Source organism: Acipenser ruthenus, chromosome 3, assembly GCF_902713425.1.
Source record: "Acipenser ruthenus chromosome 3, fAciRut3.2 maternal haplotype, whole genome shotgun sequence".
Lineage (NCBI taxonomy): Eukaryota > Metazoa > Chordata > Actinopteri > Acipenseriformes > Acipenseridae > Acipenser > Acipenser ruthenus.
The window spans coordinates 11,432,760-11,445,463 of record NC_081191.1 but is presented as its reverse complement, the minus strand read 5'-3'; the positions used below and the strand labels follow the sequence as shown (position 1 = coordinate 11,445,463).

Here is a 12,704-nt window from a genome sequence, read left to right as displayed (position 1 = left end):
GATCAGTTTGAAGCATCAGGATACAGCACCAGTTTAAGATGAGAACAAAAAGCCAGACAAAATGTCAGATTTTCCCTTTTAAAGCATGAAAGTGTCCACGTCCTCAAAATGTGGGAGCTAATTAAAAACAGTGCATTCGTCACCATTGTTATGTTCGTGCCAATATTCCTTTAGAAGGCTGGAGATAAGCACCACATGACTAAGTGGATCAGTTCTGGGATGGGAGTAAGTCTAGGATGTCTCAATTCCTATTGGTTTGGAGCCCGGTTCTTGACACGCAGACAAAGGAACCTCCTGCCATATAAATAGGGCTGATTAGACTTTATTATTTTAGCATCACGGCAGCAGGTTTCTGCTAAGTTTGGAGTTACTCTAGTCATCACAACTGCATGCCTGCTCGTTGTAGGTAATAACCAGGGCTCAGCAGCACAAGGAGTCTGCATGTCTAGTCTGTAGACATGCTCAGCTTTGTGGATACACGGATTGTGTTGCTGCTTGCAGTAACTTCATACCTAGCAACATGCCAATGTAAGTTTATATATCCTTTTTTGTTTCGTACCAAGAACGTAAGCTGGTTTTGGGTTTTTTTTTTTGGTGGGGGGGAGGCGGTGGGACTGAACTGATGCAGATTTTGCTAAGAACATTAGGTCTAAGTTGTTACATGCTACAAAACGGGACAAATCTATCTGGACAGTTTTAAGTACTTGCATTCGTTTTTACATGTCAAGGATCTGGTCCATATCCTTTATGACAATGAGTGTTTAGGTTTTACTTATTATTAAAAAGATACAAGATATCAGGCTATTATAACATTGGCAAGTTTGCTAGTTGTTAGAACTCACAATAGAATTTACTAAACAAAGAACACTATTCAGCATTTATTCTGTTGTCCATTTTCCAACTTTCTAACATAGAATTGTGGATGTAATAAATTAAAGAAAGGTGTTTCTAAAATTATGGACAATAAGGACAATAATCTCTACAAATTCAAAAAAGATTTTGTGAAAAAAATTGTTCTAGTGATGGTAAACTTTTGGGCGTTGTACAAATTGCTGCAGAGCGACTCACGAGACGCTTATTATAAACCAGGTGAAATATGCCCCCTGGTGGCGTTTAAAAGATTTGCGCGGTAACTCAAAGTTGAAACCAGGCCAAGCTATTGTGTTTTGGCACATATCCCAATAACTTCACACACACGATAAACGGAAAATTAAAGTTATTTATTGTTTACATTAAGATTTTAATTTAACTTGCCAAAAACCACGTAACAGCTCTAAAACTTAAAAGCATTGAAGCATTGAACCACGTAACAGCTCTAAAACTTAACTACATTAAACAATAGTTGTATTCACGTTTAGAGGCATGGCCTACACTAGTTCAATATTTAAGTCTAATTATTTGTATTTATTTATTAATTTATATATGTTTTAATGCAGTTAACAAAATTAAATATACTGGTAGCTGACGTGTATGAGAGAAAGACGCCCCCTGGTGGCCTGCCATGAACTGATGCATTTCAATAGAGTGGGAGAACTAATTAACATAACTTCTTAATTGAGCAGTTGCCTGTTTCCGGTTTATTCTTTAAGTCTGTATTGGTCTATTGTATTCTAAAGCTGTTCTAAATTATACCAAATCAATAAATGTTCTGTATACTATTTAATACAATGCTCATGGATAATGTTAACACGCATACATTAAATCAAAATACTTAAAATTCAGGTGTGATTGAGACCTAGTTTGAGGTCATTGATGTTAGGTTTGCATTAGGGTTACAGTTGGGTTTAGGTATAGGAGTTAAGGATAAAGTTACTTGAATAGATATTTCAAATATGAATGTGGTGTGAATCACACCTGAGCTAGGCCAGGTGCCGGCAAATTAGCAACGAAGGCCTAGATACCAAGAACCAATGTCATGTCTAATCTTGGACTTCATGGCTGCTCCAAACCTACCATCACTTTTATGCAGAGATACATACATTCAAATTTGAGAGGCTTTCAGCAATTAATTATCATAGTTAAGTTATAAATACACCTTAAATATAAGTCAATATAAGTTATTGACTATTTATAATATTGCAAATTCAGCACAGATACATCAAAAAAGAATGTTCTTGAAGAGACAAATTGTACATGGTTTCAAAACAGTAATTTGCAGAACCAAATTACCCAGTCTTGACTTAGTTAGAATTGAGCCCACACTTCTAAATTATAGTCTAGGTTTTACTAATGCTTTCCACAAGCTATCTGCTTATTGTTTCGTCCATGCAGTGGTTAGGCTAGTAGCAGTGCCCTCTAGTGGTGCTTGCATGGTCCATCCTTTCATAGTTCATCACTTTTAAATACGTATACAAAAAAGTCTGAAGAGAGTTTGCAAGGACTATTTTGCTAAATTATTGTAAAAGGGTGAGATGAATAGTTTAATTTAGTGCTGTTAAAACATACATTAAATCACTATTGTAGTTATATAGTTTCAAATTATTCAACAGTTTAATATGGAAATAGATTTAAAATAATTTCATCACTAGTGGATGATTTCAGTAGGCAATGAAGTATTTCCTAAATTTATAATCATATTTGGTAGAAACCAGGCCTTCTTCATTGAAGTTATTCACCTGATGGCTTTTCATGCCCGTTTTTATTATTTGTTACAGCATTGTAAGATATCATTTTAAAATCTCTGCAACTAGAACCCAACATGCAATACTGTAACATATTATTATTATTATTATTAGTAGTAGTAGTAGTCGTAGTCATAGTAGTCATTTAATTTTAATTGCAGTTGTACTAGTTATTCAAATTACAGTTAGTATATTCTTGTACCATGAGTTCAGTGGTTAGTAAATTCTATTGCAGCTGATTTAATACTAAACTATAAATGCTATTATCCTCAGCATGCAAATACATTATTTAAACAACTGCTTTTGTTCCATTGCAATGATTACAACAGTTTGTTTTATTCGAATCTTTCATTTCAACCACTAACTACATATTTTCTTTTTTTTTTCTTCTTGCTTTCTCTTAATACAGACACACAGGTTAGTAAAATGCAATATTTGATCATTCTTTATCTGCATAGATGAATTTTACCTTTTCTAATACATTTTTACTTCTGTTTCTGCTTATCGGTCCGTGCAAGGCTGTATGTACTGGCATTAATCTTCCCGTCTGTTCTTCTATTGGCGATCGATCGCCTTTCATATTAAAACTGGCATCAGCCCCGATAGAGCATAATATTCTACTGGTAGAAGTCTCTGATTCCAATTGGTTTGGGGGAATGTCTGTGGAAATGTCCACTCTGGCTCAGTATCCCAAAGGGGCTGGACATTTCTGGAGGCAAACCTTTAAAATAAGGTGGAAATTAAATTAATAAAGGCATTTCCATACATACAAATGACCCAAAGAAGACTATGCATGCATTCAGGTTAGATGCAGTTTTTACATTCTTTCTGTAAAATGTGACATGTATGTTGTGTGAGAGTTTGTGGTGCGGCTAAATAGTAGATATAGAACTACTTTTTAATCTTTCTTGCTATGTTGTATAACGTGATCTCAGCCATGTCCAGTTATTGTGGTTCATTGATTATATTGTGTATATTGATAATACTTTATAACATGTGACGATATTTCCAGTATAGTTCAATTTATTACCATGTTATGAAGTGCCATCCTTTGAAAAGTGTGTCTAATATGTTCATGGATTAATGAATCAACACCTGCAGTACTGCTAGATAATAACATTGCATTCATTTTTGTTTCCCATTATAGAATCTTGAAGGACCAAAGGTGAGCAGTATTTTTTTGACACTGTGGTGGACATTTAGATTACTTTAAAAGAGAATTATGCATCTGTGTCATAATTCTTTTTTTTTTTTTTTAATGTAAACAATGGTAGCATATACACAGACAGAAGGCACATCAATATCATTACAAAAATAGAAGGAAAAATAATCCTATACTATAAATTTGGAGACACTTATTTTAGTAATAGCTTTAACACTATTGTATTTTAATTGGTTAATAATGTTTATGAGATGTTTGTGTGAGATTAACTTCTATGTTTATATTAAGAGGAAACACATTCACTTGTGTGTTGCTCATTTAGGAATACATGTAAAGCCTAAATAAAGTTTTACAGAATATATACTTGCAATATAACCAGTCGACTATATTGCATCTGTATTTTTATTATTATTATTATTATTATTATTATTATTATTATTATTATTATTATTGTTGTTGTTGTTGTTGTTGTTTTATAAAATATTATTATTTATTTATTTATTTATTTATTTATTTTTCCTCTTTAGGGTCCCCGGGGAGACAAAGGCCCCATGGGAGATAGGGTACGGATTTATAATTTTTTTTTAGCTGCCTTTTTCAAATACTTTAAAAACTGTAGTTTCCAATACTCACCCCTAGACTTATTATGTTTAGGCAAGTTCCATGTGTCGTAAATTAAGTTTGCTATTTTAATGGAAAAAAATGCTCTTGTCTGACATCTTCAGAAATACCCACAAGTTAAAATGGCAGTGTGGCCAACAAGTTTCCAAACGGGGGAATTCCTGTGAAATGAATGAGCACTGAGGAACAATGGGGGGGATTCCCTCCAAGTTTGCACATGTTTTTTTTCACAGGAATTCACTTCAGCATGGACACTGGGGGTTCACTGAAAACAAACACATTACTACAGAGCGGGTCAAAGCATCGGCAGGTGTCCAGCCACACCCCTAATACTTCAAAAAGTGTTTGACCTTTCTTTAATGAAAGCACAAGAGTCAGCTTCATTTACGAGACAAATACAACTGCTGCTATTATTATTATTATTATTATTATTATTATTATTATTATTATTATTATTATTATTATTATTTATTTTATTTTATTTTATTTTATTTTATTTTATTTATTTTATTTATTTTGTGTTTACTTTTTACTGCTAATATAAAGCCTGTATTTAAGGCCAATTGTCTCTTTTAGGACTGGGGTTAATTAATGCTTGACCTATACATTTAGCAGTTCAAAAAGTGCCAAGTAACAATAACTGTAATAGCTCTGTACAACAGAATCCAAAAAAACTACTGTTGTTTGTTTTGATATTTGGTACTTTTTAATAGCTGCTATCCTTCTAGCAACGTCATAACTACGGTTGAGCATTTTATTTATTATTTATTTATTTATTGATGTATTTGTATCATTATTTCACATTGTTCTTAGGGTCCCCAAGGTCCAAACGGTAGAGATGGTGAACCTGGTACCCCTGGACCTGCAGGACCTCCTGGGCCCCCTGGCCTTGGTGGAGTAAGTGCAAAAAATATCCTTCCATAAAAAACACAGCTCAAATCAAAATTCTCCAAATGGACACATTTAAAATGACACGGCACTGACTGAGATTTTGAGGCCTACATCAATATAAACTGCAGTAACCTCATAGTCCTACATAAAAACAGTCCTCTTACATCACAGTGTATGTAAAAAATCATCACAGCCAACAAAATGGATGTCTGTTTGTGTTATATAAAAATAGGTCTTATTAGACTGTTTGAAGTATCAGTTGTGTAGTCACCATCTTCTCTTTGCATTCTTTTCCATTGCTGTTGGGTTTCCATATATGACTTACAGAGATCCATAGAAACAGTAAAGGTAGAATGTGTGAAAGATAAACAAAGAAAACAACTTTGACTGATCAACTTAAAGTGATGTCAGTGCATACACTGAGATGATGTCACCACCTCCACCAAAATGACTGATCAACTTAAAGTGATGTCAGTGCATACACAGAGATGATGTCACCTCCTCCACCAAAATGACTGATCAACTTAAAGTGATGTCAGTGCATACACAGAGATGATGTCACCTCCTCCACCAAAATGTTCAAAATAGAATCCCATGTCCACTATTGAAATATCCAGTGGACCCTGTACAGTTGCCTTCAAATTGCATTTATACATTTCCAGGATATATCTGACACAATAGTAAACCTAATATAGTCATATGAGCTATATAGAGCTACGTCTATATTTAACACTAAATCTAGCCTTATAAAAGTCTCCTGTGGTGTGTTACTATGCTTACCATATTTATAATTTACTACACTTTACTATGCTATTCTCATGGTATTCCATGGTAAACATTTATAGGGGCAACCACTGCAAAGGTAATATTCATAAATCAAAGAGTAGTTTAGTAAATAAATAGGACGTTGTTTGAATACTACCAAGGAAAACTGCTTTAAAACTTGTACTAAATGCAGTTTGAAATGTATCTCATCTTCATGTTTCCAAAATACTCTTCTTTTTCCAGAACTTTGCTGCTCAGTACAAAGCCCCTGACGCAGGTCCCGGGCCCATGGTAAGCATTTGTGTGTGTGTGTGTGTGTATGTGTGTGCGTGCGTGCGTGTGTGTGTATGTGTGGATATATATATATATGTGTGTGTGTGTGTGTGTTTGTGTGTGTGTGTGCGTGTGTGTGTGTATATATATATGTGTGTGTGTGTGTATGTGTGTATATATATATATGTGTGTGTGTGTGTTACTGTTTTAATTCATACACTTATTATGACACAAGATAGATATGGGTAATTATAATTAGCAAAATCCAGTAAACCTCTTACTGCAGACATAGTCTGAAAAGCAAATATTCAAATTCCCCTTTTAATTAAAACTACCTGGCCACCATTTTATTAATTGATGATCCAAATCCACCATGAGGCAGCTTTCCTCCTTTTGGGAGAGGGGCTCTGTATTTGTTGACCTTTAGTAGGACCAAAATGATGCCTGCACCTCAATAATGTATTCAACAAAGCATGCATCTAATGTAAATTTATAGTGATTGAATTATTACACAAAATGTGCAGTTTTTTTTTATATGTCACTGATTGGGTACAGTTGTAAAATTGCCCTTCTCATTACACATGTTATCAAATGTATTTTCATATGTTCTTTCTTTAAAAACTTTAGCAACGTATAAAATAATGTTTACACCGTCAATTTTACTGTGCCTTTAGGCCAATTGATCTAAATACTCATGTCATCATTACAATGTGACTCTTCCTGGCTTTTTGCATTTTTTTTACAGAAAGAAATACAATAGAGACTAATAAGCACTGTTTGTTTGAGTTTCATAATCTTGCTATACAACAAGAGACACATTTCCTATCTAAACAGTAGCAGTATTCAGATCTACTACTGTTTAGAATGAATACATAGTACAGACACTTCTGTCTTCCTGTTATCAACACATCCTTAATACTTTTTCACAATATCATAATGAACAATATTACAATAAGAAGCTTTTCCTGCAGGAACATAGGGCTCTTTCCACAATCCCAAATGCCTTATGATCAATAAACATGGACCCTTTTGTAATCTTCTGACCATTATTGTAAATACACACTCTTGTTTTGATTTTGATAGGGTTTGATGGGACCAAGAGGCCCACCAGGACCTCCAGGACCTCCTGTAAGTATGACATCTTTATTATTAGGACTTATACCTTTCAATTGCAAACATTGTTTTAATTAAAATTGCTATGACCAAAACAAATGACTGTTTTATTTTCTGTTAAATTAGGGAGCGCAAGGTTTCCAAGGACACCCTGGTGAGCCTGGTGAACCAGGACAAACTGTAAGCACTCTTTAAGCAGGCCAGAGGCTGAGTGTCTTGTTTTTTTTTTTAAGGCTGCCAAATAGCATGTTGACCTCCTAACCTCATTTTCTTTTTTTTTCTTCCTTTTTTCTTAAAAAAATCAGGGCCCAGTAGGTGCTCGAGGCCCCACAGGTCCCCCTGGAAAGGCTGGTGATGATGTAAGTAAAGAGTTATTGCTCATATTCTTGTCCTACAAGAAAGATGTGGCTCATCTCCTTTACATTTTGAAATGTATTTTCACCGTTTTTATTTCACAGACAAAGAAAATGACTGTATGTTGTAGGTACAGACTCAGATACACTGTTAATATAACAGGAGTCACAAGTTATAATCTTTGTCAACTGGTATATTACCATAATTAGGCCCATCAATTAGTAAACCCCATGATATCAGTTTGACATAAACCAAAGGTATTTGTCCTTCTTTGGTTTGCCAAGATGACATTTGTTTCCCTAAGAAGGCCCTTGGGTAAATCATGTTTTGTAAATTTTCAATTTATTCTTTCTCTCTTTCTGTTCATGAATTTTACTAGCTAATGCTCAAATTAACTGGATAACCTTAAAAGGAACATATAGACAGTACAATTATGCCTACATTGTATCAGTTTATCTATTTCTTCTTCATTTATGTTTCTGATTAATACAACGTAATAAATAATTGTAATGAATGCTGCGGCACCTTTGTTTATTTGAATGTCTATCTTTAACAATAGGGTAACCCTGGCAGATCTGGCAAACCTGGTGATCGTGGAACTGGTGGTGCTCAAGTAAGAAGCATAATTGCATATTATACATATGAACTATCATATAACAGAGTGGCCCAGGCAGACATACAGTGAGTAGACCATAAGACAGAACGATTTTATGCTGTTGTACCACTGCTTCATAGTAAACTTGTAACCAAAAAGCTTTGCAAAAGGAAAAAGTTAGGTTAGTCTGTTAATAAACATAAGCATGATTTTGTATTTAATATTATTACATAGACAGAAGTTCAATATACTTGTATAATGTCGGTTCTTGTTTATTAGATTACTAATTAATCAGTTAGGAAGGTTCTTTATTGCTTAGCAACATTGATATTCAATAACCTGTTTCAATCTTCAATAGGGTGCTCGTGGATTCCCTGGAACCCCCGGTCTTCCCGGAATGAAGGGACACAGAGTAAGTATGATTTTACCTGCTTTCGTTTAAAATGTTCCCATTTCAGGACATAGAGGTAGGTCAACAGACTGATAATGAGCTAGGATGATAGGACTGATTCTTTAATAAACTACCAAATAGGGATTCACATCTGTAGTACATGTTTAATCCCTAACCCTAACCAGTGTCTTACAGAAGATATGTGAGCGAATTCACTGAAAAGAAATATGGTCCACTTATCCACACTAGTTTAATTTAGTTAACCCTCGTTTCAAAGCCACAAACATAGTGTTTACATATTATATTGTCACATGACTTTTACATGAAACAATAATGTCAAGTGTAGTTTAGTGTATCTGCACACAATGTTATACCAGCAAATGGACCTTACTGTTCAATCTGCTGACAATGTCAAACAGTACATTAACCCATGCGTGTCCAGTAGTACTATTAGTTCAAATAAATAGGAAATGTTTTAAATTATGACTGAATATGGAATAATGTAATAATGTTTTTTTTAAAATTCACCTCAAGTTTTGTCAACAACCTGAAATGTCAAGGAACTTCACCATATATTTTGGTGGTTTATTTTTAAATGATTAATTTTGAGCCCGCTTTTATATTAGAAAAAGCCTGGGATGTACCCTAGTACATCTCGGTTCTATTCAATATGAGCTTTCCCCTCAATTTCCCTACTGTTCTTACACAGGGTTACACTGGTCTGGATGGACAGAAGGGTGAGGTTGGAGCTGCTGGTGTTAAGGTAATGAGAACAGCATAATGTTACAAAATAACAGGCAGTTTAAACAATACTACAACAGGTGTGACTTTCCATACCTTCAAGTACCTCCTTGCCAAATCAAGACCACCAATTATGAAGCTGATCTGTCATATACACTTTAGTATGTTTAAAAGCTCCCAGATCAAACCAGTGAAGTAGCATGTTGGAGTGAGCCTTTCACTGATACACATTGAATACCAATGCCCATTATGACTGGATAGCATGCTATGCCTAATAGGAATTCTAACAATGACTCCCACCACCTTTAATCGGGTGACACTTTAAGTATCTGTCATTATACTGTACAATTATACAGTTAATAGATTGTTATGTAAAATAACATTTCATTTTATGTAGGGTTTGGCTTCCAATGACAATTTGGTTATTTCCATATTGACTGCTGGTTTCATTTGGAGTTTTGATATATATCCTCTTCTTTCCACACAGGGTGAAACAGGCGCTCGGGGGGAGAATGGATCCCCAGGACTGGCGGTAAGTCACCTAAATACTTTAGAAGGTTTTGTTATATATATATATATATATATATATATATATATATATATATATATATAGCAACAATTGTTATTCATTTTGTTGAACGATAGGGCCCATTTAAAAAGGGAGACTGACATCTTAAAAAATAACCCATTAGTACTTCTTGAACACCCATGTGGGGCATATTTAAAATATATATATACTCATCAACAAGCATTTACATTATCCCATGGCTCGGCAAAGCAGCGTACAAGTTTACATGGTGTTGATTTCTGAGCTTTAACACTAAAAAAAGCTTTTTAAGCAGAAACCATTTGTGTTGCTGTTCACTGAGGATTATTTGTTAACTCATGGGAGACATTTTATTGATTTATTTTTTTGTCTCCCAGGGCGCTCGTGGTATTTCAGGTGAACGAGGTCGTGCTGGCCCTGCTGGTCCAGCTGGTGCTCGGGGTAGTGATGGGAATGTCGGTCCTGCCGGCCCTGCTGTAAGTACTGAATACACATTGCGTTGCTTTATAGGATTAGAGGGCTTTTTCTTGTTTTACTCCTGGGTTAGCAATGGCAGTCATGTAGCAATTATGGTAATATTCATTGTTAAAATATATAAAACTCATAATTGAGCTGCCTTATTCTACCATATAAAAAACACCATTCCATACGATATAGAATACTATTACCCAAGTATAATGTGCACTTCATCCATGCAATAGAATATGTAGCAATACTGAAAGAAACAGTACAATTCAATTGAAAACGACATTGACACGACCTGTGATTGAAATGCTTATCAAAGAGTTTCTTTTAGTATTTCTATGATTACTGCACACCACTTATATATTGCAAAATCTCTGCATAACACTCACATAAATTCCCCAAAAAAGGTGCAAGCTATACTTAGACAATTACAGTACTTTTTAATTGATGTTAATAATCTATTGAAAATAATTGCTATTGTGGGGCCACACTGCGTGAAGATAGTTATTTTGCACTAGGATTGGCGTTGAGGCCATCGAGAGTTTTCATGTGTGAGGGACAAAGATAGTGAACCCATGTAACATTTGTTAAATTTGCATTCATATTGTTAGTGTATAAAAAGTAATTGCTATAATAATGTAGATAAATAGGTAAAAGTATAAGAAAATATAGTTATGCTTAAAGTCATTGATAATATAAGTAAAGGCAATATGAGTTCACACACACATTAAGTTAATCCAATTAATAAAACAGATAGCCTGACCTAGTTAAAAAAAGCAGCTAGATTATCCCTGTTCTATTCCAGTGGCAGGCTATGCCATAACACTATACAATCTAGAGCTCAATAGAAGGACACTAAATTGAAATGCACGCTTTTCATTTTTTCAGGGTCCTATTGGCCCAGCTGGCCCTCCAGGTTTCCCTGGTTCTCCTGGTCCAAAGGTATGTATTATAGATTTATGTTTTTACTTTGCAAAACTCAATAAACGATTCAGTTCCAGATGCTCAGAGCACATTGGTTGCTTCAAAACCACCAACAATGGTGTCTTATGATGCGTTATAACCATGGTTACCAATATATAAAGATCCTACACAAATTAAAAAATTGTCTCAAATAAACCATAGAAAACACAGCATACAAAAGTGTATTACACAGACTTTTAAAGCATAAATTTACGAGTAAGAATAATATGCACAGAAGAAAGCATTCGAAAGCATTTAACAGAACTAACATGCACTTATTATTCGGAGTCTGAGCTCCCCCCCTCTCCTGCTTCAGCACAGCTGGACTCAGTCACTGGAAAGCCATAGAGACATCAGTCGTCAGTCAGGGTATTGTGCACAATACTCATTAAGTGTTTTCTTCTTATGCCCCGTTTTCAAATCAAACTAGTAACTGTCACCGTATACCTATAGCAAAAGCTTATCTACACCTTAACCCACTCATTTCAAAGTAGGCACTTTGAATGGCAGGCGCTGTAGCTGCCAAATGAAAGTGCATAGTCGATGCAGGTCTTGATGATTGACAGTCATTTAATCAAATTCTAGCACTGCTTCAGTCAACGAGATCTGTCAGAACAGGATGAAATGACTGACAGTGAAACTACAGTAGCCTACTAAGGGACCACTGAGTTGACTGACAGCGACCCCTAGCCATTCAGAACGGAACGGAGACGGGACAGACAGCGAGTATAAAAACTACACAAACTAGAGATGATGTTTAAATTATTATTTTTGGTAAGAAAATAAAAAAATAGCTAGTGGTTTTACCAACATTTATCATATGTAAATTTCTTTCAGTAGAACTCATATCTTTTGGGAATTCGACATTTAACAAGCTTTATCTATTAAAATCGAACAGCAAGCCTAATTATAATGGTTAACCCAGTTAACTGATGACAGGTTTCCATGCACCACAAAATTAATCTGTAAAACTCAATCTTAACTTGTTTCAGTATCATTTGGGAATGCCATCTTCAGTCTACAATCAGTCTACAATATTCCATTGATCTAAAAGGTGACAGACCTAAATACCACCATCATTAAGAGACACAAATACTCTAAAGAGAGTGGCGTGCACTTGGTTGACAGTGTTGCTGTATCCCATGTGTGTACTATTCCTCTGGTAAACTATAGTTTATACCGTTATATCTTTGGTATAAAAG

General features: G+C 34.8%; 1 protein-coding gene across 1 annotated transcript in view; it reads left to right on the top strand.

Annotated features, from left to right (window-relative positions):
- The first annotated feature begins 320 nt into the window (after positions 1 to 320).
- col1a2 (collagen, type I, alpha 2) overlaps positions 321 to 12,704 on the top strand; it is a 30,986-nt gene continuing 18,602 nt past the window's right edge. The window contains exons 1-14 of the mRNA XM_059012378.1: positions 321 to 528; positions 1,560 to 1,561; positions 4,311 to 4,346; positions 5,218 to 5,301; positions 6,304 to 6,351; positions 7,417 to 7,461; positions 7,573 to 7,626; positions 7,752 to 7,805; positions 8,360 to 8,413; positions 8,754 to 8,807; positions 9,496 to 9,549; positions 10,015 to 10,059; positions 10,452 to 10,550; positions 11,428 to 11,481. Of these exons, the coding sequence (XP_058868361.1) occupies positions 459 to 528; positions 1,560 to 1,561; positions 4,311 to 4,346; positions 5,218 to 5,301; positions 6,304 to 6,351; positions 7,417 to 7,461; positions 7,573 to 7,626; positions 7,752 to 7,805; positions 8,360 to 8,413; positions 8,754 to 8,807; positions 9,496 to 9,549; positions 10,015 to 10,059; positions 10,452 to 10,550; positions 11,428 to 11,481 (753 nt within the window). The 5' untranslated portion in view covers positions 321 to 458. The remainder of the gene's footprint in view (positions 529 to 1,559; positions 1,562 to 4,310; positions 4,347 to 5,217; positions 5,302 to 6,303; positions 6,352 to 7,416; positions 7,462 to 7,572; positions 7,627 to 7,751; positions 7,806 to 8,359; positions 8,414 to 8,753; positions 8,808 to 9,495; positions 9,550 to 10,014; positions 10,060 to 10,451; positions 10,551 to 11,427; positions 11,482 to 12,704) is intronic.